Genomic DNA, 26,946 nt, shown 5'->3' on the forward strand with positions numbered 1-26,946 from the left:
CAACCCCAAGGGCTGCGAGCAGCTCCGATGGCTCACGACGGTCCCGATTAATCCTACATTTCCCGGAGAAGTGGCAAGGGGGCGTCTTCAGACACTTGCGAGCACACTTTGCCGTAGCTCGCTAACACACAGTGGGCATCCTTACGCGACGCAGTGCAAGCGCTTAATTTACATATCCAGCCCCTTTTGCCAGCGAGCGATCGCATCTTTGCGAGCGGGTCTGAATCAGGTCCTATATCCCTGGTACAGCTCTGACGCAAGACCTGGACCAAGATCCGAATGGGGAACTCAGGATAGAGAGACACATCAGGCTCACACAGTACTGAACACCTCGATGCTAAAAGACAGTGACCCGATCATGCCCTCCAGACCTGGAACCCCAACGCTGACTGTCAGCCCAATACAAGAGCACACAGTACGGGATAACCAAAATAGTCAGCCTAGATTATGCAGTAACCACTATAGCCACAGAGTGTAGTGATACTTGCAACACTGTCCAGATGATGTGCACAACGCAGAGTGGAATCCACACAGATGTGTGGCAGCAGCAGATGGTACGCACCACAGTTACACTGGCAGAACTGGTGCTGGAGTTGGAAGCGGTCTGTGTGCAGCGTGGGAGCCGCGGCGCTGATTGATGGTACACAGCGGTATATGGAATCCAGACAATGATGATCAGCAAGGACAGTATCCACAGGGAAATGTTTTGGAAACACAGGAGACACTGAGCTTAGAACGATACTCAGGGGTCTATTTATCAAGCAGTGAAAAGTGTGGAAAAGTGACCAGTGGAGAAGTTGCCCATAGCAACCAATCAGCTTCTACCTATTATTTTATAGACTGTACTTAATAAATGCTACGTCAAAGCTGATTGGTTGCTATGGGCAACTTCTCCACTGGTTCACCTCTCCATACTCCATACTTTCACTGCTTGACAAATAGACTCCTCAGGAAGACCACGATTCGTGACAGATGTTAGTGGAAACAGGGCCTAATTCAGACCCGCTCGCGAGCGCTGAGCGCTCGCAAGCGGGTCGATGGTGCCCTAATGCGCATGCGCACGATGGAGGGAGCTCCGTCGTGCGCATGCGCGAGACCCACATAGCGACAGCCAAGCTGTCGCTATGGGTCTCGCACCAAAGGGGGCGTGCTGTCGATAGTGATTGACAGCACGCCCCCTTTGGTGGGCGTGCCGGGGGCGTTGCTGCTCAGACGGAGGCGTTCCCATGGGAACGCCTTCCGTCTGGAGCCGGCCCCACTGACATCACTAGTAATGTCAGTGGGAGTGCTTTTGGCTCGCACACAGCTTGCACGCCCCCAGACTCTACCTTTTGAAGCGTTAGCATTCATAAGCTCAAATCGCAACCCAATCTTCAGCGGAATGGAAGCGTAAGAAGAAGTTTGGTGCACAGTACGAAAAAGCCATTTTTTTCACCATAAAAGGGAAGACAACCTCCGATACAACATTGCAAAAGTCAGACAGGAGAATGAAATCTGATAGATAATCTATATCTCCTTATATAGAACATGTTACTAGAGACTACGTGTTACTCTTCATTATCTGTACTGACCACGCATGTGCCGCGGCCATTACCCGGCTAGTTATGCGATGGCGATAGCTGCGGGGGCCAATCTCCAGGATGCATCGCATTCCGAATGTTGGTAAATATGGTCAGCATCCATGGTCGTAACTACCATAGTTGCATGGGGTGCAGTTCCTATGGGGCCCAGAGCTGAAGGGGGGTCCATCTTCCTTGTGTTTGTTACATGTGTTATATAAATGTTTTTTCAACATTGGGTGGTACATAGAGGCCCTCACAGACTTTTTCTATGTGGCCTTCAAATACCTAGTTACGCCCCTCGCATCCCCCATAGAAACCTATGGGGGAACCGCTGCCTGCGGGAATGGTGGGATCGCAGCAGGTATCGGAGATATCTGCTGCTGTCCCTCGGCATACATTCGGGGGATACTAAATATTTGCGGTACGGGTGTTTTCGGAGAATAAGCTGCAAATATTTCTTGATAAATGGGCCCCATAGGCTCAAATGTGTTCAGCTGCTTTGAATGGATCCTGGATACCCTTCAAAATGACATTCCTCTGTCTGTGTAATTATCTTACTGCCTATCCCCGTCTGTCGTTTCCTCGCCTTTCCCCCCGCAGCGTGGGATCTTGTGATGTTTTCTTCCTGGGCCCTCCCCTTCAGCTACTCCTCCCTCTGTATAGGTGCTGGCACTACACACCCCTCACCCTCCCCTACAACCTACATATAATAGGCGTCCCTCCTGCGTGTACACAATAAATACAGGTCTGAGCCTCCTCTAATCCATTTCCATTCCACTGAGCCGCTGTCCTATCCTACTCCATCCATGTAATCTTATTCAGTCTAATCCCGTGCTCACCCTGATCGTCAGCTATAGCCATATCGACATTTAGGACTTAAGTGTATAAAATAAAACCTAACCCTAGTAATGAAAGTATAGATATGTTATGTATAAGGCGAGACGTCATGTATACTGTGAGTAACAGGATATGCAAACTGCTATAGGACTCCCCCAGATAGCTTACAATCTAAGTCTATGCCAAAATTAAAAAAAAAAGGAGCAGGGTGCAGTGCAAAAGCCATTTATTCCCCTTTTCGTGACATTCTGCTCATATTGTTTGTATGGTATGCAATCGGGAAGCCGACTGCCTAAATACTGGCAGTCGGCTTCCCGACTATCATATCCCGGCAAGGGTGAAATGCCGGGCGTCTAGCTGTAGATGCCCGGCATTTCCCCCGACGCCGGGAGACCGGCGCCCGGCATCCCGATCGTAGGGATGCCGGGCGCCGCGGGGGGGGGGGGTTAGGTTTAGGGCTCCCGGGGGGACTTAGGGTTAGGCACCCCCCTCGGGAGGGTTAGGCTAGGGGGAGGGAGGGTTAGGCACCCCGGGGGGGACTTAGGGTTAGGCACCCCCCCGGGGGACTTAGGTTTAGGCAGCGGGGAAGGGGGTGGTTAGGGTTAGGCACTTAGAGGGGGGATTAGGGTTAGGCACTTGGGGGAGAGGTTAGGGTTAGGCACCCCTAAGGAGGGTTAGGGGGGTTAGGTTAGACAATACTTACCTATCCACGATCGGGATTTCCAGCGCTGTCGGGCTTCCGCTGCTCGGAACTCTGCTGATGTCGGGCTGCCGGGAATCGAACCGCCGGCCATGCGTCCGGCGGTATTTCATACCGATTCCTGTTTGTATTGTACTTTTGTATCATTTTTTTAGGGATATATTTAGTAACATTACTTATGAATAGTTATTTAAACGATGAGAGCATATTTCCCAGCACTTTACAATTGGCAGGAATTAGGAAGCCCTGGAACTTACCCTAACACACCCGCTGGTGGGTGTTGGGGAATTAAATGGTTGAATTATCTTTTTTTTTTTCTGTGGAACTACTAGTCCCAGCAAGCCTAGACAGACAGACAGAAGGAACAGGTGGAACAGAAGTAAAAGGGGATACAGGGAAAAGGACAGGGGGAGATGGGAGGTACAGAAGACAGGAAAGGGGGAGACAGGTGGAGCAGGAAGGATGGGGAGATGGGAGAAACAGGAGAAAGAACAGGTGGATATGGGAGGAACAGGGGAAGGACAGGAAGATACAGGAGGAAGAACAGGTGAAGATGGGAGGACCAGGGGGAAGGACAGGAAGATAGGGGAGAAACAGGTGGAAGAACAGGTGAATATGGGAGGAACAGGGAGAAGGACAGGTGGAGATGGAAGGAACAGGGGGAAGGACAGGAAGATACGGGAGAAACAGGAGGAAGAACAGGTGAAGATGGGAGGAACAGGGGAAAGGACAGGAAGATATGGGAGGAAGAACAGGTGAAGATGGGAGGACCAGGGGGAAGGACAGGAAGATATGGGAGAAACAGGTGGAAGAACAGGTGGAGATGGAAGGAACAGGGAGAAGGACAGGAAGATACAGGAGGAAGATGAAAGGACCAGGGGGAAGGACAGGAAGATACGGGAGGAAGAACAGGTGAAGATGGGAGGACCAGGGGGAAGGACAGGAAGATACAGGAGAAAGAACAGGTGGATATGGGAGGAATAGGGGGAAGGACAGGAAGATACAGGAAGAAGAACAGGTGAAGATGGGAGGACCAGGGGGAAGGACAGGAAGATGGGGAGAAACAGGTGGAAGAACAGGTGAATATGGGAGGAACAGGGAGAAGGACAGGTGGAGATGGAAGGAACAGGGGGAAGGACAGGAAGATACAGGAAGAAGAACAGGTGAAGATGGGAGGACCAGGGGGAAGGACAGGAAGATGGGGAGAAACAGGTGGAAGAACAGGTGAATATGGGAGGAACAGGGAGAAGGACAGGTGGAGATGGAAGGAACAGGGGGAAGGACAGGAAGATACGGGAGAAACAGCAGGAAGAACGGGTGAAGATGGGAGGAACAGGGGGAAGGACAGGAAGATAGGGGAGAAACAGGTGGAAGAACAGGTGAATATTGGAGGAACAGGGGGAAGGACAGGTGGAGATGGAAGGACAGGAAGATACAGGAGAACCAGGAGGAAGAACAGGTGGAGATGGAAGGAACAGGGGGAAGGACAGGAAGATACAGGAGGAAGAACAGGTGAAGATGGGAGGACCAGGGGGAAGGACAGGAAGATAGGGGAGAAACAGGTGGAAGAACAGGTGAATATGGGAGGAAAAGGGGGAAGGACAGGTGGAGATGGAAGGAACAGGGGGAAGGACAGGAAGATACAGGAGGAAGAACAGGTGCAGATGGGAGGACCAGGGGGAAGGACAGGAAGATACGGGAGAAACAGGAGGAAGAACAGGTGGAGATGGAAGGAACAAGGGGAAGGACAGGAAGATACGGGAGAAACAGGAGGAAGAACTGGTGAAGATGGGAGGAACAGGGGGAAGGACAGGAAGATACGGGAGGAAGAACAGGTGAAGATGGGAGGAACAGGGGGAAGGACAGGAAGATACGGGAGAAACAGGAGGAAGAACAGGTGGAGATGGAAGGAACAGGGGGAAGGACAGGAAGTTAGGGGAGAAACAGGAGGAAGAATAGGTGAAGATGGGAGGAACAGGGGGAAGGATAGGAAGATACAGGAGAAACAGGAGGAAGAACAGGTGAAGATGGGAGGAACAGGGGGAAGGACAGTGGGAGACGAGAGATCCAAGAGGAAGAACAGGGAGAAATATACGGAACAGGGGGAATTAGGGATGGCCATTGGTGGGTTAACTATCGATGGCCATCAACGATGGTACCAGTGGTGGTTAACATTGATGGTATGGACCCATCAATGAGGAACCATTGATAGTTTTGCTCACCAATGGTCATCCCAGCTTTGTTACTCAGTGGGCTAATCAGAGATGGAGGCAGGGCTATATGGGATGCATTTGGGGTGGAGCTAGACTCCGTGTCCTAGCGCCAGGGATAAAGAAAAGAATAAAAAAAACCTTGCGGACCTGTGTCCAATCAATGTAGGACAACCATTAGATTTCTGCCATCGATGGCAAAACCATCAACCATCTATGGTTGTTAACCATTGATGGTCGATGACCACCCTAGTGGGAATAACAGGGGAAGAAGTAGGGCCAGCGCTTCCACTAGACAAGCTTAGGCATTTGCCGGGTGCCCGCTGAGATTGTGTTACCAGCGGGAGCCCAGCTCCTTCTCTCCTCACCACCCCACCCCCCGGCGCCAGCGGCAGCCGGAGGACGGAGCTCATTCCTGAGCTCCGGCTTCCGGGTCCCGCAGTGCACTATGGGAGTGACGTCATATGTATATATTTTTTAACACAAAACTTATCCGCCACTCCACCTGTGCAAAGTCATTTTCATCTGAGGGGCTAAATGAGTACAGGGTAGGTGTGGGGCGCATGCAGAAGTTTTGCCTAGGGTGCCTAGAAGTCTAGCACGGGCCCTGGAAGAAGGGAGGAACAGGGTGAGAAAGAAGGAGTGGGGAAGGACAGTGAGAGACAGGTGGAACAAGGGGAGATGGGAGAAACAACAAGGAGAAGGTGTACTATAGCTAGCGAACTGGCAAATGACAGGTCCAAAATACTAACACACATATATACAGTATATCTATCTATCTATCTATCTATCTATCTATCTATCTATCTATCTATCTATCTATCTATCTATCTATCTATATATAATATATATAGATCTATATATCTATATATATATAGATATCTATATATATATATATATATAGATATATATATATATATATATATATCTTGCTGGAGATACTGGTAGTAATGGAGAGCACAGTAGCATTTGCATAGTACTTGTCTTACCCTCTCCTCGGTGAGGGCGGGGTAAGGAGGCCGGTCCTGGGGGTGTTGTCCCGAGCTCCAGCGCTGATTGGACAGGACGCGTCTCCCACATAAGGACATTTGCACCTTGTTGGGCGGTGTCAGTACTACGGTGTGTGAGCTGCAGCAGCTGAGAGAGAGCCGGGCGGGCGCAGCACAGGACCAGCGGAGGGAGGGGGCGCTGCTGCTGCCATCACGCTGCCTGAGAGCCCCGTCCTCACTACCCCCTGCGGCTGGGATTGTGCAGCACACAGAGGCGCAGGCTCGGTGTCTCTTCCATTCGTCCCCGGGAGGCATGGCGCTGGATTTCCTGGCTGGATGCGCAGGAGGTGAGAGCTGAGGCTGGGATGGACATTTATTACAGCATAGTATATACAGCGCATGTACAGAGGGTATACAGAGCACATATACAGAGGGTATACAGAGCACATATACAGAGGGTATACAGAGCATGTACAGAGGGTATACAGAGCACATATACAGAGCATGTACAGAGGGTATACAGAGCATGTACAGAGGGTATACAGAGCACATATACAGAGCATGTACAGAGGGTATACAGAGCATGTACAGAGGGTATACAGAGCACATATACAGAGCATGTACAGAGGGTATACAGAGCACATATACAGAGCATGTACAGAGGGTATACAGAGCATGTACAGAGGGTATACAGAGCACATATACAGAGCATGTACAGAGGGTATACAGAGCATGTACAGAGGGTATACAGAGCACATATACAGAGCACATATACAGAGGGTACAATACAGAGGGTATAATACAGAGCATGTACAGAGGGTACAATACAGAGCATGTACAGAGGGTATACAGAGCACATATACAGAGGGTATACAGAGCATGTACAGAGGGTATACAGAGCACATATACAGAGCATGTACAGAGGGTATACAGAGCATGTACAGAGGGTATACAGAGCACATATACAGAGGGTATACAGAGCATGCACAGAGGGTACAATACAGAGCATATACAGAGGGTATACAGAGCACATATACAGAGGGTATACAGAGCATGTACAGAGGGTATACAGAGCACATATACAGAGCATGTACAGAGGGTATACAGAGCATGTACAGAGGGTATACAGAGCACATATACAGAGGGTATACAGAGCATGCACAGAGGGTACAATACAGAGCATATACAGAGGGTATACAGAGCACATATACAGAGCACATATACAGAGCATGCACAGAGGGTACAATACAGAGGGTATAATACAGAGCATGTACAGAGGGTATAATACAGAGGGTATATATAATACAGAGCATGTACATAGGGTATAATACAGAGCATGTACAGAGGGTATATATAATACAGAGCATGTACAGAGGGTATAACACAGAGGGTATATATAATACAGAGCATGTACATAGGGTATAATACAGAGCATGTACAGAGGGTATAACACAGAGGGTATATATAATACAGAGCATGTACAGAGGGTATAATACAGAGCATGTACAGAGGGTATCATACAGAGGGTATAATACAGGGCATGTACAGAGGGTATAATACAGAGCATGTATAGAGGGTATAATACAGAGGGTATAATACAGAGCATGTACATAGGGTATAATACAGAGCATGTTCAGAGGGTATAATACAGAGCATGTTCAGAGGGTATAATACAGAGCATGTACAGAGGGTATAATACAGAGCATGTACATAGGGTATAATACAGAGCATGTACAGAGGGTATAATACAGAGGGTATATATAATAAAGAGCATGTACAGAGGGTATAATACAGAGGGCATAATACAAAGCATGTACAGAGGGACTGTGTCCCCATTATTATCATGCTGGTCATCTCTGCAGGGGGCAATCTCTGGTTTTGGAAATGTGACCCTGGAGATTGATTGCTTTAAATCTGCAGTGCACCCCATCCTTAATTGCCTATGGTTCCTTCTTATTATACATGGGCTACCCTACTAATGCACCTTTTATTGAAGATGTATATTTGCAATAGGATTGATTTATGATAATATGGGAAGAATGCAGCACGGAGCATACAGGTGTCGCTGCCAGCTGTGCGGTTGGCGCTCCTGCATTGTACTTTTGCTGTATCATAGGCTAGACATGCTGGTTCTGTATAGGGATGACTACGCAGGGCCACGCAATGCACAGAGAAGACTCTGTATGGCCTCAATATACAAAGGGAAGTGTGTGCCATTAATATATAGTGTGTGCCAGCCAGCTACAGGGCCATTCGTGGGATACTGAGTATGCCCTCCACACAGGGGGGGGGGCCCGCAATGTCCCAGCTTACTGTGGTCTGCCTGTATTACATCTGTCTGCTTCCAGAAAAGGCGCCGTTCATTGATTTATTCCCCATTGTGTAGGGCAGCCAGTTACTACCCACTATGGGGCAGCTTGTGGTGCCCCAGCATATGGTGGCGGAGGTTCATGGAGTCTTGAAGAGTGATTGTGACTCCTCAGCGTCACAAGATCATGAGGCAGCCAGTAATATATATACAGTATGTGGGTGGCAGACGCTTATAAATAAACATTGCCACTGTCGGAGTGAATTACCTCTGGCACTTGCATTACAATTCCTATGGCACCTCCACTTACAAAGCTACTACCGTTTAATCCGTAAATGAATGCCAGCATTATAGGCTAACAATGGGTACGCAAAGGTGACTACTGTACTCGGTGAAAGCAGAGGACCTTAGACCTCCAACAAGGACTTGATAGCAGAGCACTTATTATGCCTTGTGAATATAGTGATTTAAGTCATGTGCTTCTGTAAGAGGATTGCAGTGGGGGATCTGTGTCCTCATATTTCCTAGTGCTGGCTCCTCTGCTGAGATATTGCATCTGAATGTATGCTACTGATGGCATCAGCCAAACAATGTGTTATTTCCATGTGGGAATCCACTATCTAGATTTTGCGTTACCTCCAAGTGACACGATAAAATCCTATGCCATATCTATGTACTGCTGTACAATTACCATATAAAACCCTACATAGCGTCCAGTAGCGCAGAAACTTACATTTTAAGCCCCTGCCTATAGCTCTGAGTCCCTCTGGAAGGCTGCATACTGTAGCTTGTGGTCTTTCATGGGAAGAGGTGAACAGCTGTGATCTGTGAAAGGGGGTTGTCAACAAATGGAATAATCCGGCACCATTTTACATTTCTATAATTGTGTTTATTGCAAAAGTTCTACATACATCGCCAGGTTACCGGTTGCCCCACCGAGTAGCGTTGAAGCCGGTTCAGAATCAAACAGATGGTATAACAAATCGGCCCAACAACACCTGGAGGGCAAGAACCGATTAATTCAACTGCATTGTTGCTCTCACACAGCGGAGGCAGACATTCATTTCACAGAGTGCCTCATGCCTCAGGGAGGTGTCACTAGTTCATTGTGAAGGAGAAATGGTCTGTGAGAAGAGCATGGCGTGATAGGGCGAAGGATTGGTTGCTTGGATATGTTTTTGCACCCACCTCTCTATACCATAATGGTGCCTGTTTGATCCTGACCTATATGCTGTGATAATATAAGATAACAGACCCTTCATATTCCTGTCTTTTCCATATATGATGTCCGTACTAAATGAAAAGAAAAATAAAATATTCAATACTGAGTCCTATTACTTGAACCTCCTCTGAGCCTAAATAAAGCAATCTTGCTGACAAATGTCCTTTTTTGGCTCCTAAATTATACGTGTCGTAGAACACAGCAGTGGACGTTATATAGTAAACAAGAACGGGTAGCACAGTGGCTGCATTCGTCGATTTAATAGGAACATCCTATTATTGGGCGTTTACTGTTGCGTAATTAGTGCTTGGGGCTATTTATGTGCACTTATTACATGCCGGGCGGCGTCTACAACAACATTCGTAAGGTGCAGCCAAAACCGGAAGCAACATCTCTTATGTCAAAGGGAAGAGTTGTCAGAACCACAATGTACCTTATAGATCTGAGCACCTACGTACGAGGCTTTTATGGCGGTGGCTGCATTGTATGAAGTCCGATCGCCCGATGACCATGGATTTTGCAGCAGTATTAATTCCTGATTTGATCCATTGCAATCAAAGTGTCGTTCAGGATTGCTAGCCAGATCGGGCCTGAGCACGTAGTCACGTGCGTCCGGGTTTTGTTTGAAATGACCGGGCAAGTTGTGTTGTGGACAGCTGTGCTGTGGCTTCCCTAGACTTGAGGATGTTACAGAAAATATAAGGGGCTCATGCTGCGTTTCAAGCAAGTTCGTTTTGCAGACTGCTCTTGCTTTATAGCGCTGCGCATACTTCCTAGACGAGCGTAAATATCTACAGGTGCTTCCAAGTCATACGCATGAGCAGAGTCTACTCAACTTCGTTTAAACATGGCCTCTGTGGCTGCGGCTATGCGGCTGAGACCGCAGCGGTTTACACTGACGCCTGGGATGGCCTTTTTTTTTTTTTGCGCACTCTTCAGGCCACCTCCCAGGAACTGGTTTTGCCTCGCCATTTCTAAAGCCAGCTGTCCCATACGTAATAGTGCATTTATGCATACACATAACACATGATGCGCCGTCTTGAGTTTTCAGTAAATTTTTGCGCAGTAGTAAATAATCGCACAACTCGACATCGAGATTGCGTGTGGTTTGCATCCACTTCTGAATCGTTAGGCCCTTAGTTGCAAGTGGCTGTTACATTACGCTTAATTTTTTTAATTTTATTATTTTTTTATTAATCGGGAACCAAAGTCCATATTTGGACACTGGTCCCTACTTTTCCAGTAACAGTGCCAGGTTTTCAAGATTAATTTTTCCACAGGAAATGGCGGTGTTTAGAGATGGGCCTATTTTTCAGTATCAATCAACTCGACAGCAAAATTAATTATTGAAAATGATTTTCGCAATCTAGATTTCATCATATATGTTTAATATTTCGTCAGGTGTATTTAAAATGCATAAAAATCACACTATAAAGAATTTCAGTGATAGTCTTACTTTATACTGGTGCGCCAAGTCCAAACTGCCTCTGGAATATTTTTTTTTATTTTTTTTTTAAAATACCATTTACAGACCTCTTAACATATAAATTGTGCTTCTTGAGTGTCTATCCTAATTGAAAAGGGGGCTTGGTGACACCACGCAGAGCACACGCTGGTGCCATGTTGAGCTGTGCCACGTTCCCCAGGGATAGGAAATCCACTGTTGGGATGTGGGACTGCCCCATAAAATTGGGACTCTCATGATTAAACTTGGACAGGTTGGGAGTATGCAGCTGTGAACTGTAACAATTTATATGCGTGTGTAAAAGTTACCATACAGAGCATAGATAATGGACATTGTATGTAAGTCTCAGGTATTGTCCTCCGTTATCAGCCATCTTTGGCTTCCAGATCCCCCACTGTGTCCTTCAATGGTCTTACAGATCGGACGTTTGCACTTGCTGCTCCTGAATAAGGGCTTATTTTTGGTTCTGATAAGTTGCCCAATTGCTTAGGTACATAAAGGTGATTGACAGCACCAGCTCTTAAAGCTCTCATCGTCTCAAGCGCCCTGGGGCTGCCGCAGCCATTTTGTGCTCTGGATCAGTATTTGGTGTGCCGTATCACCAGTGACGTCACAGATGCTATGAGGCTCCTTGTTCCAACGCTGTCACTAGTTTCCAGCAATTTGTTTGGCTGTGTTTGAATTGGCCGTGGATCGGGCCACAGAATTGCTGCCCCAGCTACGTGCAAATGATTTTCTAGAGTTGGGGCGCTAAATAGAGAACTATCTGACCCTAGGCCAGAATGGGAGATGTACTAAGCCTGGGAGCCAGCTAAAGTACCATCCACTCAGATAGTAATTGTTATTTTTGGTGCTTTATCTCTCTCCAAGGCTTTAGTACATCTGCCTAGAGTCCTCTGATGGCAGTATTCTGATAATTCTCAATAGTGCTAAATGCTGGTTAACCAGGTTATTGTTAACTGCCCAATTAAACCAGCTTCAGACAAGAAAAAAAAAAAGTGATCTAAGTAGTGGGATAAAAATCCCTATTTTTTTTTTTTTTTTTTTTCATTTTGCTTTTTTAATTTTTTTCTTTGGCCCCTGGAATACTTTACACTCCAGACCCCCCCCCCATTGATCAAATGTTTTTGTATAACATAACAAAAGCCATCTGTACGGCGGTTCCTATGGCTTTGAAGAAGGAAAAATAAGGTAATCCAGTCACGTGTGTTTGAGCGCCAAAATTTGCCCATGGAGGCCTAGCTCCATAAATAACAGGCTGACTGAATACAGTACCGTCCCCTTCACAATGTGGCCGTCTGTAAATGAACACAGCTTGTCTGTAGTAGACAAGAAAAAAAGACCTCGTAAATAAAATGTCAGGACTGGGCTATAAGTTCTTAGTTGGACAAAAGCGAAACATCTAGTAGATATCTGACAGGATTTCTCGCCGCAGAGCAGGCGGCGTGCTGCGCATTGGTAATCCAGTAAGACTGGCCCTGCACAGTGAGGCCGGCCTTGCTTGAAAATAGATCTGTGCAAATTTAATGTCATAGTGGCCGTTGTATTAGGGCCTGCTCCAGAGCTGTACGGTATTGTTAGGTGTTAGGAGACAGAGTGAAAAGTGATAAGGTGCCAGCCAATCAGCTCCCAGCTCTCATCTCACAGGCTGTGTTTTAAAAATGACAGTTGGGAGCTGATTGGCTGGTACCTTATCACTTTTCACTCTGTCTCCTAACACTGCTTAGTAAATAGACCCCTTAGTTACTATTAGGACAGGTCTCCCGATGTAAAATGGATCTATCTCCCATCTGTCTGATGTCTCTGATCTCGGGACAGTTTTATTTATTAATTACAGTAATGCTACCAAAGCTCTATATATTCTGAAAAGAAATTGTATACAGCCCAGGTTCTCACACTCGGTCCTCAGGACCCCAAAAAGTGCGTGTTTTCCAGATCTCCTCACAGAATCGCAAGTGAAATAATTAGCTCCACCTGCAAATCTTTTAAAATATGTCGGTGAGTAATGAATACACCTGTGCACCTGCTATGCGACCCTGGAAAATGTGACCTGTGTGGGGTCCTGAGGACCGAGTTTGAGAAACGCTGGTAAAAAGAAAGCGGAGGAATCCGTACCGCACAACATTGTAGTGAGTGTATGCACAGAGGCGCAGCGATTTTATCGCAGATGGCAAAGATCGGGCCTCCTCCTTTGAAGCCAGCATTCAGCAATACATTCCCCATTCCCTGCCATGTATGTAGGGCGTGAGGGCATCAGCATAATTGCAGACTGCATTTGCTTTCCGGCATTGCCTCAGGGTCTTGATGAAAAGCAACGATATCTATACAAATGCTCGCAGGCAGCCAGATGCAGAAAGGTTTGGATTGTATCCTCAGTAAGTGGCAGTGACTTGCTGCTGACTCTTGCAGAACCTGTTTGTATTAATCTTCAAATCTCGTAGAACGTAAACAGAGGAGTTTATTGAGGCTTACGTTTCACTCACACCCCCAAAGCGCCCAATCACAGCGGTGCTGACATACTGCAGATGACGTGTGAATAACATGCGGCTATGAAATTCTGTACATACATAGCTAAGAGGGAATGTAAGGACACTGCAAGGCCTGCTCATTGCTTTTTATCTTCCTGTCAGCACTTGTAGCAATGTATATTATTATGGGGCCTATTCATCATAACTAAAAGTTCTTAGGTTTAGAACTGGCATGGAGTTCTACCTAATTACCGGAGGAATTCATCATTCCTCCTCCCTATAACTATCTATTCCGAAAAGCTGTCATTTTTGCAATGACAGCTTTTCGGGAAATAGATACCTTTCCCTGCCTATACCTACTTTACCCCAGCTGTAATCAGTGCAGCGCATGCGCTGCTATATCCGTAATACCAGCGCATGCGCAGCACTACCTACATCTGCATTAAATCTGTCCCCACCAACTCCCTGTCCCCGACTTACCTGCCCGCTGCAGCCACCTCCGGCTCCGTCTGCTGTGTCCTCCCGGCAGAACACAATAAAGTTGAGGAAAAAAATAAATTTTAAAAAAATTATTATTTTTTTTTGTTTGTTTTATTTTAAACTATACTGTGTTCTGCCGGGAGGACACAGTGTTGGCACAACATCTGGACCCGGAGGAGGGACCAGGGAGCGACGGAGGGAGCCGAGGAGGACCTGCCCACGCTGACAGCAGGTAAGTGTAACCCGCTATACGCCACCTGACAGTGGCGGTTAGTAACTCCCTCAAATTCCGAAAATACATAATTTTCAGAATTTGATGAATACCATAATTTACATATCCCCATGCTAATGTACTTATATATGGGGAGTGTGGATATTAACGCAGGGGGACTTATATCACTGATATCTCCTTGCTAAGTGTCTTCATGAATACTAAAATAACAGTAATTAAGGAAAATGTCCTTAAAAACTTTATTTGAGTGTTGATGAATAGGCCCCTATGTCATATAATAAAACATTGTCTCATGTTACAGATAGAAGATGGTGATGAATGAGGAGTGTTTAAAGATGGACTTAAGAGTAGGGGGGTTATCAAGTATGAAGCGCTAATGTGGTGACGCGCAATGCAAAATCTGTGATGGGCAGCATGGTTGGCGAGTTCAGTTTTCTGACCAAGGCATTAACTGTATGGAGTTTGTATGTGTTCCCCATGTTTGTGTGGATTTCCTCCGGTTACTCCAGTTTTATCCCACACTCCAGAACATTCTGGTAGGTTAATTGGCTTCTGACCCCCCCCAAAAAATAGAACCCTAGTGAGTCTATACGATAGAGAATAATAGAGTGCAAGCTCCATGGGGACAGGGACTGATCTGAATGACTGAAATGTAAAGTACTGTGCATTATGTGCGCGCAGTATAAATAACTTTAATAAATAATAAATAAATATGGCCCACAGTGCATGTAAAAGTGGGAAGTAGGCATGCACCATTTATTACGCCAGTGCAGATATAATGCTTTTTGCGTTGAGCATCAAGTGTCCCATTGGGAAATGAGCCTATACTTCTTTTAAACGGAATGGGATTGAAATGCTGGCCGCCGGTTCAAATTCCGACAGCGGTGGCCCGACAGGATCAAGATCCCGACCGTCAGGTGAGTACCCTAATCTCCCCCCCTAACCCTCCCTTAGTGGTCCCTAACCCTCCCCCCCCCCCCCCCCCAAACCTAAGCCTAACCCCGCTAACAAGTACACGGCATACCTGTCCATATGCAATGCTTCTGTGTCACATTTAGGTCATGCCTGCCCAGTCTCCCGCAGTGTAAGGGAGACTCCTGAATTTCAGGGGAGTTTTTGTGGCCTCCCAGAAGAAAAGGCCATTCTCTTACTGTGAATAGCGTCGTTACACAGCCCTGCTCTCACCCGCTGAACCTCACCCAAGTCCACAAAGCTGGTGTATGGTCTAATCCATCATGAATCACCAAGGCTAACATGCAGCTGCAAGCACACATACCTCATAGCCTTTTTATTATAAAAAAAAAGTTGAAGGTTGTGCATATGTGTAAATACCATTGGGCATGATTCAGACTCGTTCGCTATATGCGTGCGCTCACAAGCGGCCCGATGTTGACACCTTTCATAACTCCCTAGCCAGCATTCCCTTTTGATATATAGGGCATGTACAGTGGTCAGGTCATGTTGGGGGATGTAGTGTCCTATGTCTGTATACAGTGTAATAGATGTGTATTATGGTCATGTTGGGGGTGTAGTGTCCTATGTCTGTATACAGTGTAATAGATGTGTATTATGGTCATGTACAGTGGTCAGGTCATGTTGGGGGTGTAGTGTCCTATGTCTGTATACAGTGTAATAGATGTGTATTATGGTCATGTACAGTGGTCAGGTCATGTTGGGGGTGTAGTGTCCTATGTCTGTATACAGTGTAATAGATGTGTATTATGGTCAGGTCATGTTGGGGGTGTAGTGTCCTATGTCTGTATACAGTGTAATAGATGTATATTATGGTCATGTACAGTGGTCAGGTCATGTTGGGGGTGTAGTGTCCTATGTCTGTATACAGTGTAATAGATGTATATTATGGTCATGTACAGTGGTCAGGTCATGTTGGGGGTGTAGTGTCCTATGTCTGTATACAGTGTAATAGATGTATATTATGGTCATGTACAGTGGTCAGGTCATGTTGGGGGTGTAGTGTCCTATGTCTGTATACAGTGTAATAGATGTATATTATGGTCATGTACAGTGGTCAGGTCATGTTGGGGGTGTAGTGTCCTATGTCTGTATACAGTGTAATAGATGTATATTATGGTCATGTACAGTGGTCAGGTCATGTTGGGGGTGTAGTGTCCTATGTCTGTATACAGTGTAATAGATGTATATTATGGTCATGTACAGTGGTCAGGTCATGTTGGGGGTGTAGTGTCCTATGTCTGTATACAGTGTAATAGATGTGTATTATGGTCATGTACAGCGGTCAGATCATGTTGGGGGTGTAGAGTTCTATGCCTGTACACAGTGTAATAGATGTGTATTATGCTCATGTACAGCGGTCAGGTCATGTTGGGGGTGTAGTGTCCTATGTCTGTATACAGTGTAATAGATGTGTATTATGGTCATGTACAGTGGTCAGGTCATGTTGGGGGTGTAGTGTCCTATGTCTGTATACAGTGTAATAGATGTGTATTATGGTCATGTACAGTGGTCAGGTCATGTTGGGGGTGTAGTGTCCTATGTCTGTATACAGTGTAATAGATGTGTATTATGGTCAGGTCATGTTGGGGGTGTAGTGTCCTATGTCTGTATACAGTGTAATAGATGTATATTACGGTCATCTACAGTGGTCAGGTCATGTTGGGGGTGTAGTGTCCTATGTCTGTATACAGTGTAATAGATGTATATTATGGTCATGTACAGTGGTCAGGTCATGTTGGGGGTGTAGTGTCCTATGTCTGTATACAGTGTAATAGATGTGTGTTATGATTATGTACAGTGGTCAGGACATGTTGGGGGTGTAGTGTCCTATGTCTGTATACAGTGTAATAGATGTGTATTATGATTATGTACAGTGGTCAGGACATGTTGGGGGTGTAGTGTCCTATGTCTGTATACAGTGTAATAGATGTGTATTATGGTCAGGTCATGTTGGAGGTGTAGTGTCCTATGTCTGTATACAGTGTAATAGATGTGTATTATGATCATATACAGTGGTCAGGTCATGTTGGGGGTGTAGTGTCCTATGTCTGTATACAGTGTAATAGATGTATATTATGGTCATGTACAGTGGTCAGGTCATGTTGGGGGTGTAGTGTCCTATGTCTGTATACAGTGTAATAGATGTATATTATGGTCATGTACAGTGGTCAGGTCATGTTGGGGGTGTAGTGTCCTATGTCTGTATACAGTGTAATAGATGTATATTATGGTCATGTACAGTGGTCAGGTCATGTTGGGGGTGTAGTGTCCTATGTCTGTATACAGTGTAATAGATGTGTATTATGGTCATGTACAGTGGTCAGGTCATGTTGGGGGTGTAGTGTCCTATGTCTGTATACAGTATAATAGATGTGTATTATGATCATGTACAGTGGTCAGGTCATGTTGGATGTAGTGTCCTATGTCTGTATACAGTGTAATAGATGTGTATTATGGTCATGTACAGTGGTCAGGTCATGTTGGGGGATGTAGTGTCCTATGTCTGTATACAGTGTAATAGATGTGTATTATGATGATCATGTACAGTGGTCAGGTCATGTTGGGGGTGTAGTGTCCTATGTCTGTATATAGTTAATAGATGTGTATTATGGTCATGTACATTGGTCAGGTCATGTTGGGGGATGTAGTGTCCTATGTCTGTATACAGTGTAATAGATGTGTATTATGGTCATGTACATTGGTCAGGACATGTTGGGGGTGTAGTGTCCTATGTCTGTATACAGTGTAATAGATGTATATTATGGTCATGTACATTGGTCAGGACATGTTGGGGGTGTAGTGTCCTATGTCTGTATACAGTGTAATAGATGTGTATTATGGTCATGTACAGTGGTCAGGTCATGTTGGTGGTGTAGTGCCCTATGTCTGTATACAGTGTAATAGATGTGTATTATGATTATGTACAGTGGTCAGGACATGTTGGGGGTGTAGTGTCCTATGTCTGTATACAGTGTAATAGATGTGTATTATGGTCATGTACAGTGGTCAGGTCATGTTGGGGGTGTAGTGTCCTATGTCTGTATACAGTGTAATAGATGTGTATTATGGTCAGGTCATGTTGGGGGTGTAGTGTCCTATGTCTGTATACAGTGTAATAGATGTGTATTATGATCATATACAGTGGTCAGGTCATGTTGGGGGTGTAGTGTCCTATGTCTGTATACAGTGTATAGATGTATATTATGGTCATGTACAGTGGTCAGGTCATGTTGGGGGTGTAGTGTCCTATGTCTGTATAGAGTGTAATAGATGTGTAATTTGGTCATGTACAGTGGTCAGGTCATGTTGGGGGTGTAGTGTCCTATGTCTGTATACAGTGTAATAGATGTATATTATGGTCATGTACAGTGGTCAGGTCATGTTGGGGGTGTAGTGTCCTATGTCTGTATACAGTGTAATAGATGTATATTATGGTCATGTACAGTGGTCAGGTCATGTTGGGGGTGTAGTGTCCTATGTCTGTATACAGTGTAATAGATGTGTATTATGATCATGTACAGCGGTCAGGTCATGTTGGGGGATGTAGTGTCCTATGTCTGTATACAGTGTAATAGATGTGTATTATGGTCATGTACAGTGGTCAGGTCATGTTGGGGGTGTAGTGTCCTATGTCTGTATACAGTGTAATAGATGTGTATTATGGTCAGGTCATGTTGGTGGTGTAGTGTCCTATGTCTGTATACAGTGTAATAGATGTGTATTATGCTCATGTACAGTGGTCAGGTCATGTTGGGGGTGTAGTGTCCTATGTCTGTATACAGTGTAATAGATGTGTATTATGGTCATGTACAGTGGTCAGGTCATGTTGGGGGTGTAGTGTCCTATGTCTGTATACAGTGTAATAGATGTGTATTATGGTCATGTACAGTGGTCAGGTCATGTTGGGGGTGTAGTGTCCTATGTCTGTATACAGTGTAATAGATGTGTATTATGGTCAGGTCATGTTGGGGGTGTAGTGTCCTATGTCTGTATACAGTGTAATAGATGTATATTACGGTCATGTACAGTGGTCAGGTCATGTTGGGGGTGTAGTGTCCTATGTCTGTATACAGTGTAATAGATGTATATTATGGTCATGTACAGTGGTCAGGTCATGTTGGGGGTGTAGTGTCCTATGTCTGTATACAGTGTAATAGATGTGTGTTATGATTATGTACAGTGGTCAGGACATGTTGGGGGTGTAGTGTCCTATGTCTGTATACAGTGTAATAGATGTGTATTATGATTATGTACAGTGGTCAGGACATGTTGGGGGTGTAGTGTCCTATGTCTGTATACAGTGTAATAGATGTGTATTATGGTCAGGTCATGTTGGAGGTGTAGTGTCCTATGTCTGTATACAGTGTAATAGATGTGTATTATGATCATATACAGTGGTCAGGTCATGTTGGGGGTGTAGTGTCCTATGTCTGTATACAGTGTAATAGATGTATATTATGGTCATGTACAGTGGTCAGGTCATGTTGGGGGTGTAGTGTCCTATGTCTGTATACAGTGTAATAGATGTATATTATGGTCATGTACAGTGGTCAGGTCATGTTGGGGGTGTAGTGTCCTATGTCTGTATACAGTGTAATAGATGTATATTATGGTCATGTACAGTGGTCAGGTCATGTTGGGGGTGTAGTGTCCTATGTCTGTATACAGTGTAATAGATGTGTATTATGGTCATGTACAGTGGTCAGGTCATGTTGGGGGTGTAGTGTCCTATGTCTGTATACAGTATAATAGATGTGTATTATGATCATGTACAGTGGTCAGGTCATGTTGGATGTAGTGTCCTATGTCTGTATACAGTGTAATAGATGTGTATTATGGTCATGTACAGTGGTCAGGTCATGTTGGGGGATGTAGTGTCCTATGTCTGTATACAGTGTAATAGATGTGTATTATGATGATCATGTACAGTGGTCAGGTCATGTTGGGGGTGTAGTGTCCTATGTCTGTATATAGTTAATAGATGTGTATTATGGTCATGTACATTGGTCAGGTCATGTTGGGGGATGTAGTGTCCTATGTCTGTATACAGTGTAATAGATGTGTATTATGGTCATGTACATTGGTCAGGACATGTTGGGGGTGTAGTGTCCTATGTCTGTATACAGTGTAATAGATGTATATTATGGTCATGTACATTGGTCAGGACATGTTGGGGGTGTAGTGTCCTATGTCTGTATACAGTGTAATAGATGTGTATTATGGTCATGTACAGTGGTCAGGTCATGTTGGTGGTGTAGTGCCCTATGTCTGTATACAGTGTAATAGATGTGTATTATGATTATGTACAGTGGTCAGGACATGTTGGGGGTGTAGTGTCCTATGTCTGTATACAGTGTAATAGATGTGTATTATGGTCATGTACAGTGGTCAGGTCATGTTGGGGGTGTAGTGTCCTATGTCTGTATACAGTGTAATAGATGTGTATTATGGTCAGGTCATGTTGGGGGTGTAGTGTCCTATGTCTGTATACAGTGTAATAGATGTGTATTATGATCATATACAGTGGTCAGGTCATGTTGGGGGTGTAGTGTCCTATGTCTGTATACAGTGTATAGATGTATATTATGGTCATGTACAGTGGTCAGGTCATGTTGGGGGTGTAGTGTCCTATGTCTGTATAGAGTGTAATAGATGTGTAATTTGGTCATGTACAGTGGTCAGGTCATGTTGGGGGTGTAGTGTCCTATGTCTGTATACAGTGTAATAGATGTATATTATGGTCATGTACAGTGGTCAGGTCATGTTGGGGGTGTAGTGTCCTATGTCTGTATACAGTGTAATAGATGTATATTATGGTCATGTACAGTGGTCAGGTCATGTTGGGGGTGTAGTGTCCTATGTCTGTATACAGTGTAATAGATGTGTATTATGATCATGTACAGCGGTCAGGTCATGTTGGGGGATGTAGTGTCCTATGTCTGTATACAGTGTAATAGATGTGTATTATGGTCATGTACAGTGGTCAGGTCATGTTGGGGGTGTAGTGTCCTATGTCTGTATACAGTGTAATAGATGTGTATTATGGTCAGGTCATGTTGGTGGTGTAGTGTCCTATGTCTGTATACAGTGTAATAGATGTGTATTATGCTCATGTACAGTGGTCAGGTCATGTTGGGGGTGTAGTGTCCTATGTCTGTATACAGTGTAATAGATGTGTATTATGGTCATGTACAGTGGTCAGGTCATGTTGGGGGTGTAGTGTCCTATGTCTGTATACAGTGTAATAGATGTGTATTATGGTCATGTACAGTGGTCAGGTCATGTTGGGGGTGTAGTGTCCTATGTCTGTATACAGTGTAATAGATGTGTATTATGGTCAGGTCATGTTGGGGGTGTAGTGTCCTATGTCTGTATACAGTGTAATAGATGTATATTACGGTCATGTACAGTGGTCAGGTCATGTTGGGGGTGTAGTGTCCTATGTCTGTATACAGTGTAATAGATGTATATTATGGTCATGTACAGTGGTCAGGTCATGTTGGGGGTGTAGTGTCCTATGTCTGTATACAGTGTAATAGATGTGTGTTATGATTATGTACAGTGGTCAGGACATGTTGGGGGTGTAGTGTCCTATGTCTGTATACAGTGTAATAGATGTGTATTATGATTATGTACAGTGGTCAGGACATGTTGGGGGTGTAGTGTCCTATGTCTGTATACAGTGTAATAGATGTGTATTATGGTCAGGTCATGTTGGAGGTGTAGTGTCCTATGTCTGTATACAGTGTAATAGATGTGTATTATGATCATATACAGTGGTCAGGTCATGTTGGGGGTGTAGTGTCCTATGTCTGTATACAGTGTAATAGATGTATATTATGGTCATGTACAGTGGTCAGGTCATGTTGGGGGTGTAGTGTCCTATGTCTGTATACAGTGTAATAGATGTATATTATGGTCATGTACAGTGGTCAGGTCATGTTGGGGGTGTAGTGTCCTATGTCTGTATACAGTGTAATAGATGTATATTATGGTCATGTACAGTGGTCAGGTCATGTTGGGGGTGTAGTGTCCTATGTCTGTATACAGTGTAATAGATGTGTATTATGGTCATGTACAGTGGTCAGGTCATGTTGGGGGTGTAGTGTCCTATGTCTGTATACAGTATAATAGATGTGTATTATGATCATGTACAGTGGTCAGGTCATGTTGGATGTAGTGTCCTATGTCTGTATACAGTGTAATAGATGTGTATTATGGTCATGTACAGTGGTCAGGTCATGTTGGGGGATGTAGTGTCCTATGTCTGTATACAGTGTAATAGATGTGTATTATGATGATCATGTACAGTGGTCAGGTCATGTTGGGGGTGTAGTGTCCTATGTCTGTATATAGTTAATAGATGTGTATTATGGTCATGTACATTGGTCAGGTCATGTTGGGGGATGTAGTGTCCTATGTCTGTATACAGTGTAATAGATGTGTATTATGGTCATGTACATTGGTCAGGACATGTTGGGGGTGTAGTGTCCTATGTCTGTATACAGTGTAATAGATGTATATTATGGTCATGTACATTGGTCAGGACATGTTGGGGGTGTAGTGTCCTATGTCTGTATACAGTGTAATAGATGTGTATTATGGTCATGTACAGTGGTCAGGTCATGTTGGTGGTGTAGTGCCCTATGTCTGTATACAGTGTAATAGATGTGTATTATGATTATGTACAGTGGTCAGGACATGTTGGGGGTGTAGTGTCCTATGTCTGTATACAGTGTAATAGATGTGTATTATGGTCATGTACAGTGGTCAGGTCATGTTGGGGGTGTAGTGTCCTATGTCTGTATACAGTGTAATAGATGTGTATTATGGTCAGGTCATGTTGGGGGTGTAGTGTCCTATGTCTGTATACAGTGTAATAGATGTGTATTATGATCATATACAGTGGTCAGGTCATGTTGGGGGTGTAGTGTCCTATGTCTGTATACAGTGTATAGATGTATATTATGGTCATGTACAGTGGTCAGGTCATGTTGGGGGTGTAGTGTCCTATGTCTGTATAGAGTGTAATAGATGTGTAATTTGGTCATGTACAGTGGTCAGGTCATGTTGGGGGTGTAGTGTCCTATGTCTGTATACAGTGTAATAGATGTATATTATGGTCATGTACAGTGGTCAGGTCATGTTGGGGGTGTAGTGTCCTATGTCTGTATACAGTGTAATAGATGTATATTATGGTCATGTACAGTGGTCAGGTCATGTTGGGGGTGTAGTGTCCTATGTCTGTATACAGTGTAATAGATGTGTATTATGATCATGTACAGCGGTCAGGTTATGTTGGGGGATGTAGTGTCCTATGTCTGTATACAGTGTAATAGATGTGTATTATGGTCATGTACAGTGGTCAGGTCATGTTGGGGGTGTAGTGTCCTATGTCTGTATACAGTGTAATAGATGTGTATTATGGTCAGGTCATGTTGGTGGTGTAGTGTCCTATGTCTGTATACAGTGTAATAGATGTGTATTATGATCATGTACAGCGGTCAGGTCATGTTGGGGGTGTAGTGTCCTATGTCTGTATACAGTGTAATAGATGTGTATTATGGTCATGTACAGCGGTCAGGTCATGTTGGGGGTGTAGTGTCCTATGTCTGTATACAGTGTAATAGATGTGTATTATGGTCATGTACATTGGTCAGGACATGTTGGGGGTGTAGTGTCCTATGTCTGTATACAGTGTAATAGATGTATATTATGGTCATGTACATTGGTCAGGACATGTTGGGGGTGTAGTGTCCTATGTCTGTATACAGTGTAATAGATGTGTATTATGGTCATGTACAGTGGTCAGGTCATGTTGGGGGATGTAGTGTCCTATGTCTGTATACAGTGTAATAGATGTGTATTATGATCATGTACAGCGGTCAGGTCATGTTGGGGGATGTAGTGTCCTATGTCTGTATAGAGTGTAATAGATGTGTAATATGGTCATGTACAGTGGTCTGGTCATGTTGGGGGTGTAGTGTCCTATGTCTGTATACAGTGTAATAGATGTGTATTATGATCATGTACAGCGGTCAGGTCATGTTGGGGGATGTAGTGTCCTATGTCTGTATACAGTGTAATAGATGTGTATTATGGTCATGTACATTGGTCAGGACATGTTGGGGGTGTAGTGTCCTATGTCTGTATACAGTGTAATAGATGTGTATTATGGTCATGTACAGTGGTCAGGTCATGTTGGGGGTGTAGTGTCCTATGTCTGTATACAGTGTAATAGATGTGTATTATGGTCAGGTCATGTTGGGGGTGTAGTGTCCTATGTCTGTATACAGTGTAATAGATGTGTATTATGATCATATACAGTGGTCAGGTCATGTTGGGGGTGTAGTGTCCTATGTCTGTATACAGTGTATAGATGTATATTATGGTCATGTACAGTGGTCAGGTCATGTTGGGGGTGTAGTGTCCTATGTCTGTATAGAGTGTAATAGATGTGTAATTTGGTCATGTACAGTGGTCAGGTCATGTTGGGGGTGTAGTGTCCTATGTCTGTATACAGTGTAATAGATGTATATTATGGTCATGTACAGTGGTCAGGTCATGTTGGGGGTGTAGTGTCCTATGTCTGTATACAGTGTAATAGATGTATATTATGGTCATGTACAGTGGTCAGGTCATGTTGGGGGTGTAGTGTCCTATGTCTGTATACAGTGTAATAGATGTATATTATGGTCATGTACAGTGGTCAGGTCATGTTGGGGGTGTAGTGTCCTATGTCTGTATAGTCATGTTGGGGGTGTAGTGCCCTATGTCTGTATACAGTATAATAGATGTGTATTATGATCATGTACAGTGGTCAGGTCATGTTGGATGTAGTGTCCTATGTCTGTATACAGTGTAATAGATGTTTATTATGGTCATGTACAGTGGTCAGGTCATGTTGGGGGTGTAGTGTCCTATGTCTGTATACAGTGTAATAGATGTGTATTATGGTCATGTACAGTGGTCAGGTCATGTTGGGGGTGTAGTGTCCTATGTCTGTATACAGTGTAATAGATGTGTATTATGGTCAGGTCATGTTGGTGGTGTAGTGTCCTATGTCTGTATACAGTGTAATAGATGTGTATTATGATCATGTATAGTGGTCAGGTCATGTTGAGGGTGTAGTGTCCTATGTCTGTATACAGTGTAATAGATGTGTATTATGGTTATGTACAGTGGTCAGGTCATGTTGGGGGTGTAGTGCCCCCTATGTCTGTATAGAGTGTAATAGATGTGTATTATGATCATGTACAGTGGTCAGGACATGTTGGTGGTGTAGTGTCCTATGTCTGTATACAGTGTAATAGATGTGTATTATGATCATGTACAGCGGTCAGGTCATGTTGGGGGTGTAGTGTCCTATGTCTGTATACAGTGTAATAGATGTGTATTATGGTCATGTACAGCGGTCAGGTCATGTTGGGGGTGTAGTGTCCTATGTCTGTATACAGTGTAATAGATGTGTATTATGGTCATGTACAGTGGTCAGGTCATGTTGGGGGTGTAGTGTCCTATGTCTGTATACAGTGTAATAGATGTATATTATGGTCATGTACAGTGGTCAGGTCATGTTGGGGGTGTAGTGTCCTATGTCTGTATACGGTGTAATAGATGTGTATTATGGTCATGTACAGTGGTCAGGACATGTTGGGGGTGTAGTGTCCTATGTCTGTATAGAGTGTAATAGATGTGTATTATGATCATGTACAGTGGTCAGGTCATATTGGATGTAGTGTCCTATGTCTGTATACGGTGTAATAGATGTGTATTATGGTTATGTACAGTGGTCAGGTCATGTTGGGGGTGTAGTGCCCCCTATGTATGTATACAGTGTAATAGATGTGTATTATGGTTATGTACAGTGGTCAGGTCATGTTGGGGGTGTAGTGCCCCCTATGTCTGTATACAGTGTAATAGAAGTGTATTATGATCATAGCCAGTGGTCAGGACATATTGGGGGTGTAGTGTCCTATGTCTGTATACAGTGTAATAGATGTGTAATATGATCATGTACAGTGGTCAGGACATGTTGGGGGTGTAGTGTCCTATGTCTGTATACAGTGTAATAGATGTGTATTATGGTCATGTACAGTGGTCAGGTCATGTTGAGGGTGTAGTGTCCTATGTCTGTATACAGTGTAATAGATGTGTATTATGGTTATGTACAGTGGTCAGGTCATGTTGGGGGTGTAGTGCCCCCTATGTCTGTATAGAGTGTAATAGATGTGTATTATGATCATGTACAGTGGTCAGGACATGTTGGGGGTGTAGTGTCCTATGTCTGTATACAGTGTAATAGATGTGTATTATGCTCATGTACAGTGGTCAGGACATGTTGGGGGTGTAGTGTCCTATGTCTGTATACAGTGTAATAGATGTGTATTATGCTCATGTACAGTGGTCAGGACATGTTGGGGGTGTAGTGTCCTATGTCTGTATACAGTGTAATAGATGTGAATTATGATCATGCCCAGTGGTCAGGTCATGTTGGG

At 44.4% G+C, this 26,946-nt stretch overlaps 2 protein-coding genes across 2 annotated transcripts in view; one reads left to right on the top strand and one right to left on the bottom strand.

Moving 5' to 3' along the window:
- Positions 1–6,393, bottom strand: part of SLC25A47 (solute carrier family 25 member 47) — a 92,351-nt gene extending 85,958 nt beyond the window's left edge. The window contains exon 1 of the mRNA XM_088475387.1: positions 6,299–6,393. The gene's annotated coding sequence lies outside the window, so the exon portion shown is untranslated. The remainder of the gene's footprint in view (positions 1–6,298) is intronic.
- A 39-nt stretch (positions 6,394–6,432) lies between these two features.
- SLC25A29 (solute carrier family 25 member 29) overlaps positions 6,433–26,946 on the top strand; it is a 59,610-nt gene continuing 39,096 nt past the window's right edge. The window contains exon 1 of the mRNA XM_088475385.1: positions 6,433–6,645. Coding sequence (XP_088331511.1) covers positions 6,612–6,645 — 34 coding nt within the window. The 5' untranslated portion in view covers positions 6,433–6,611. The remainder of the gene's footprint in view (positions 6,646–26,946) is intronic.

Source organism: Taudactylus pleione, unplaced genomic scaffold (assembly GCF_031769625.1).
Source record: "Taudactylus pleione unplaced genomic scaffold, aTauple2 ptg000171l, whole genome shotgun sequence".
In the NCBI taxonomy this organism is placed as follows: Eukaryota; Metazoa; Chordata; class Amphibia; order Anura; family Myobatrachidae; genus Taudactylus; species Taudactylus pleione.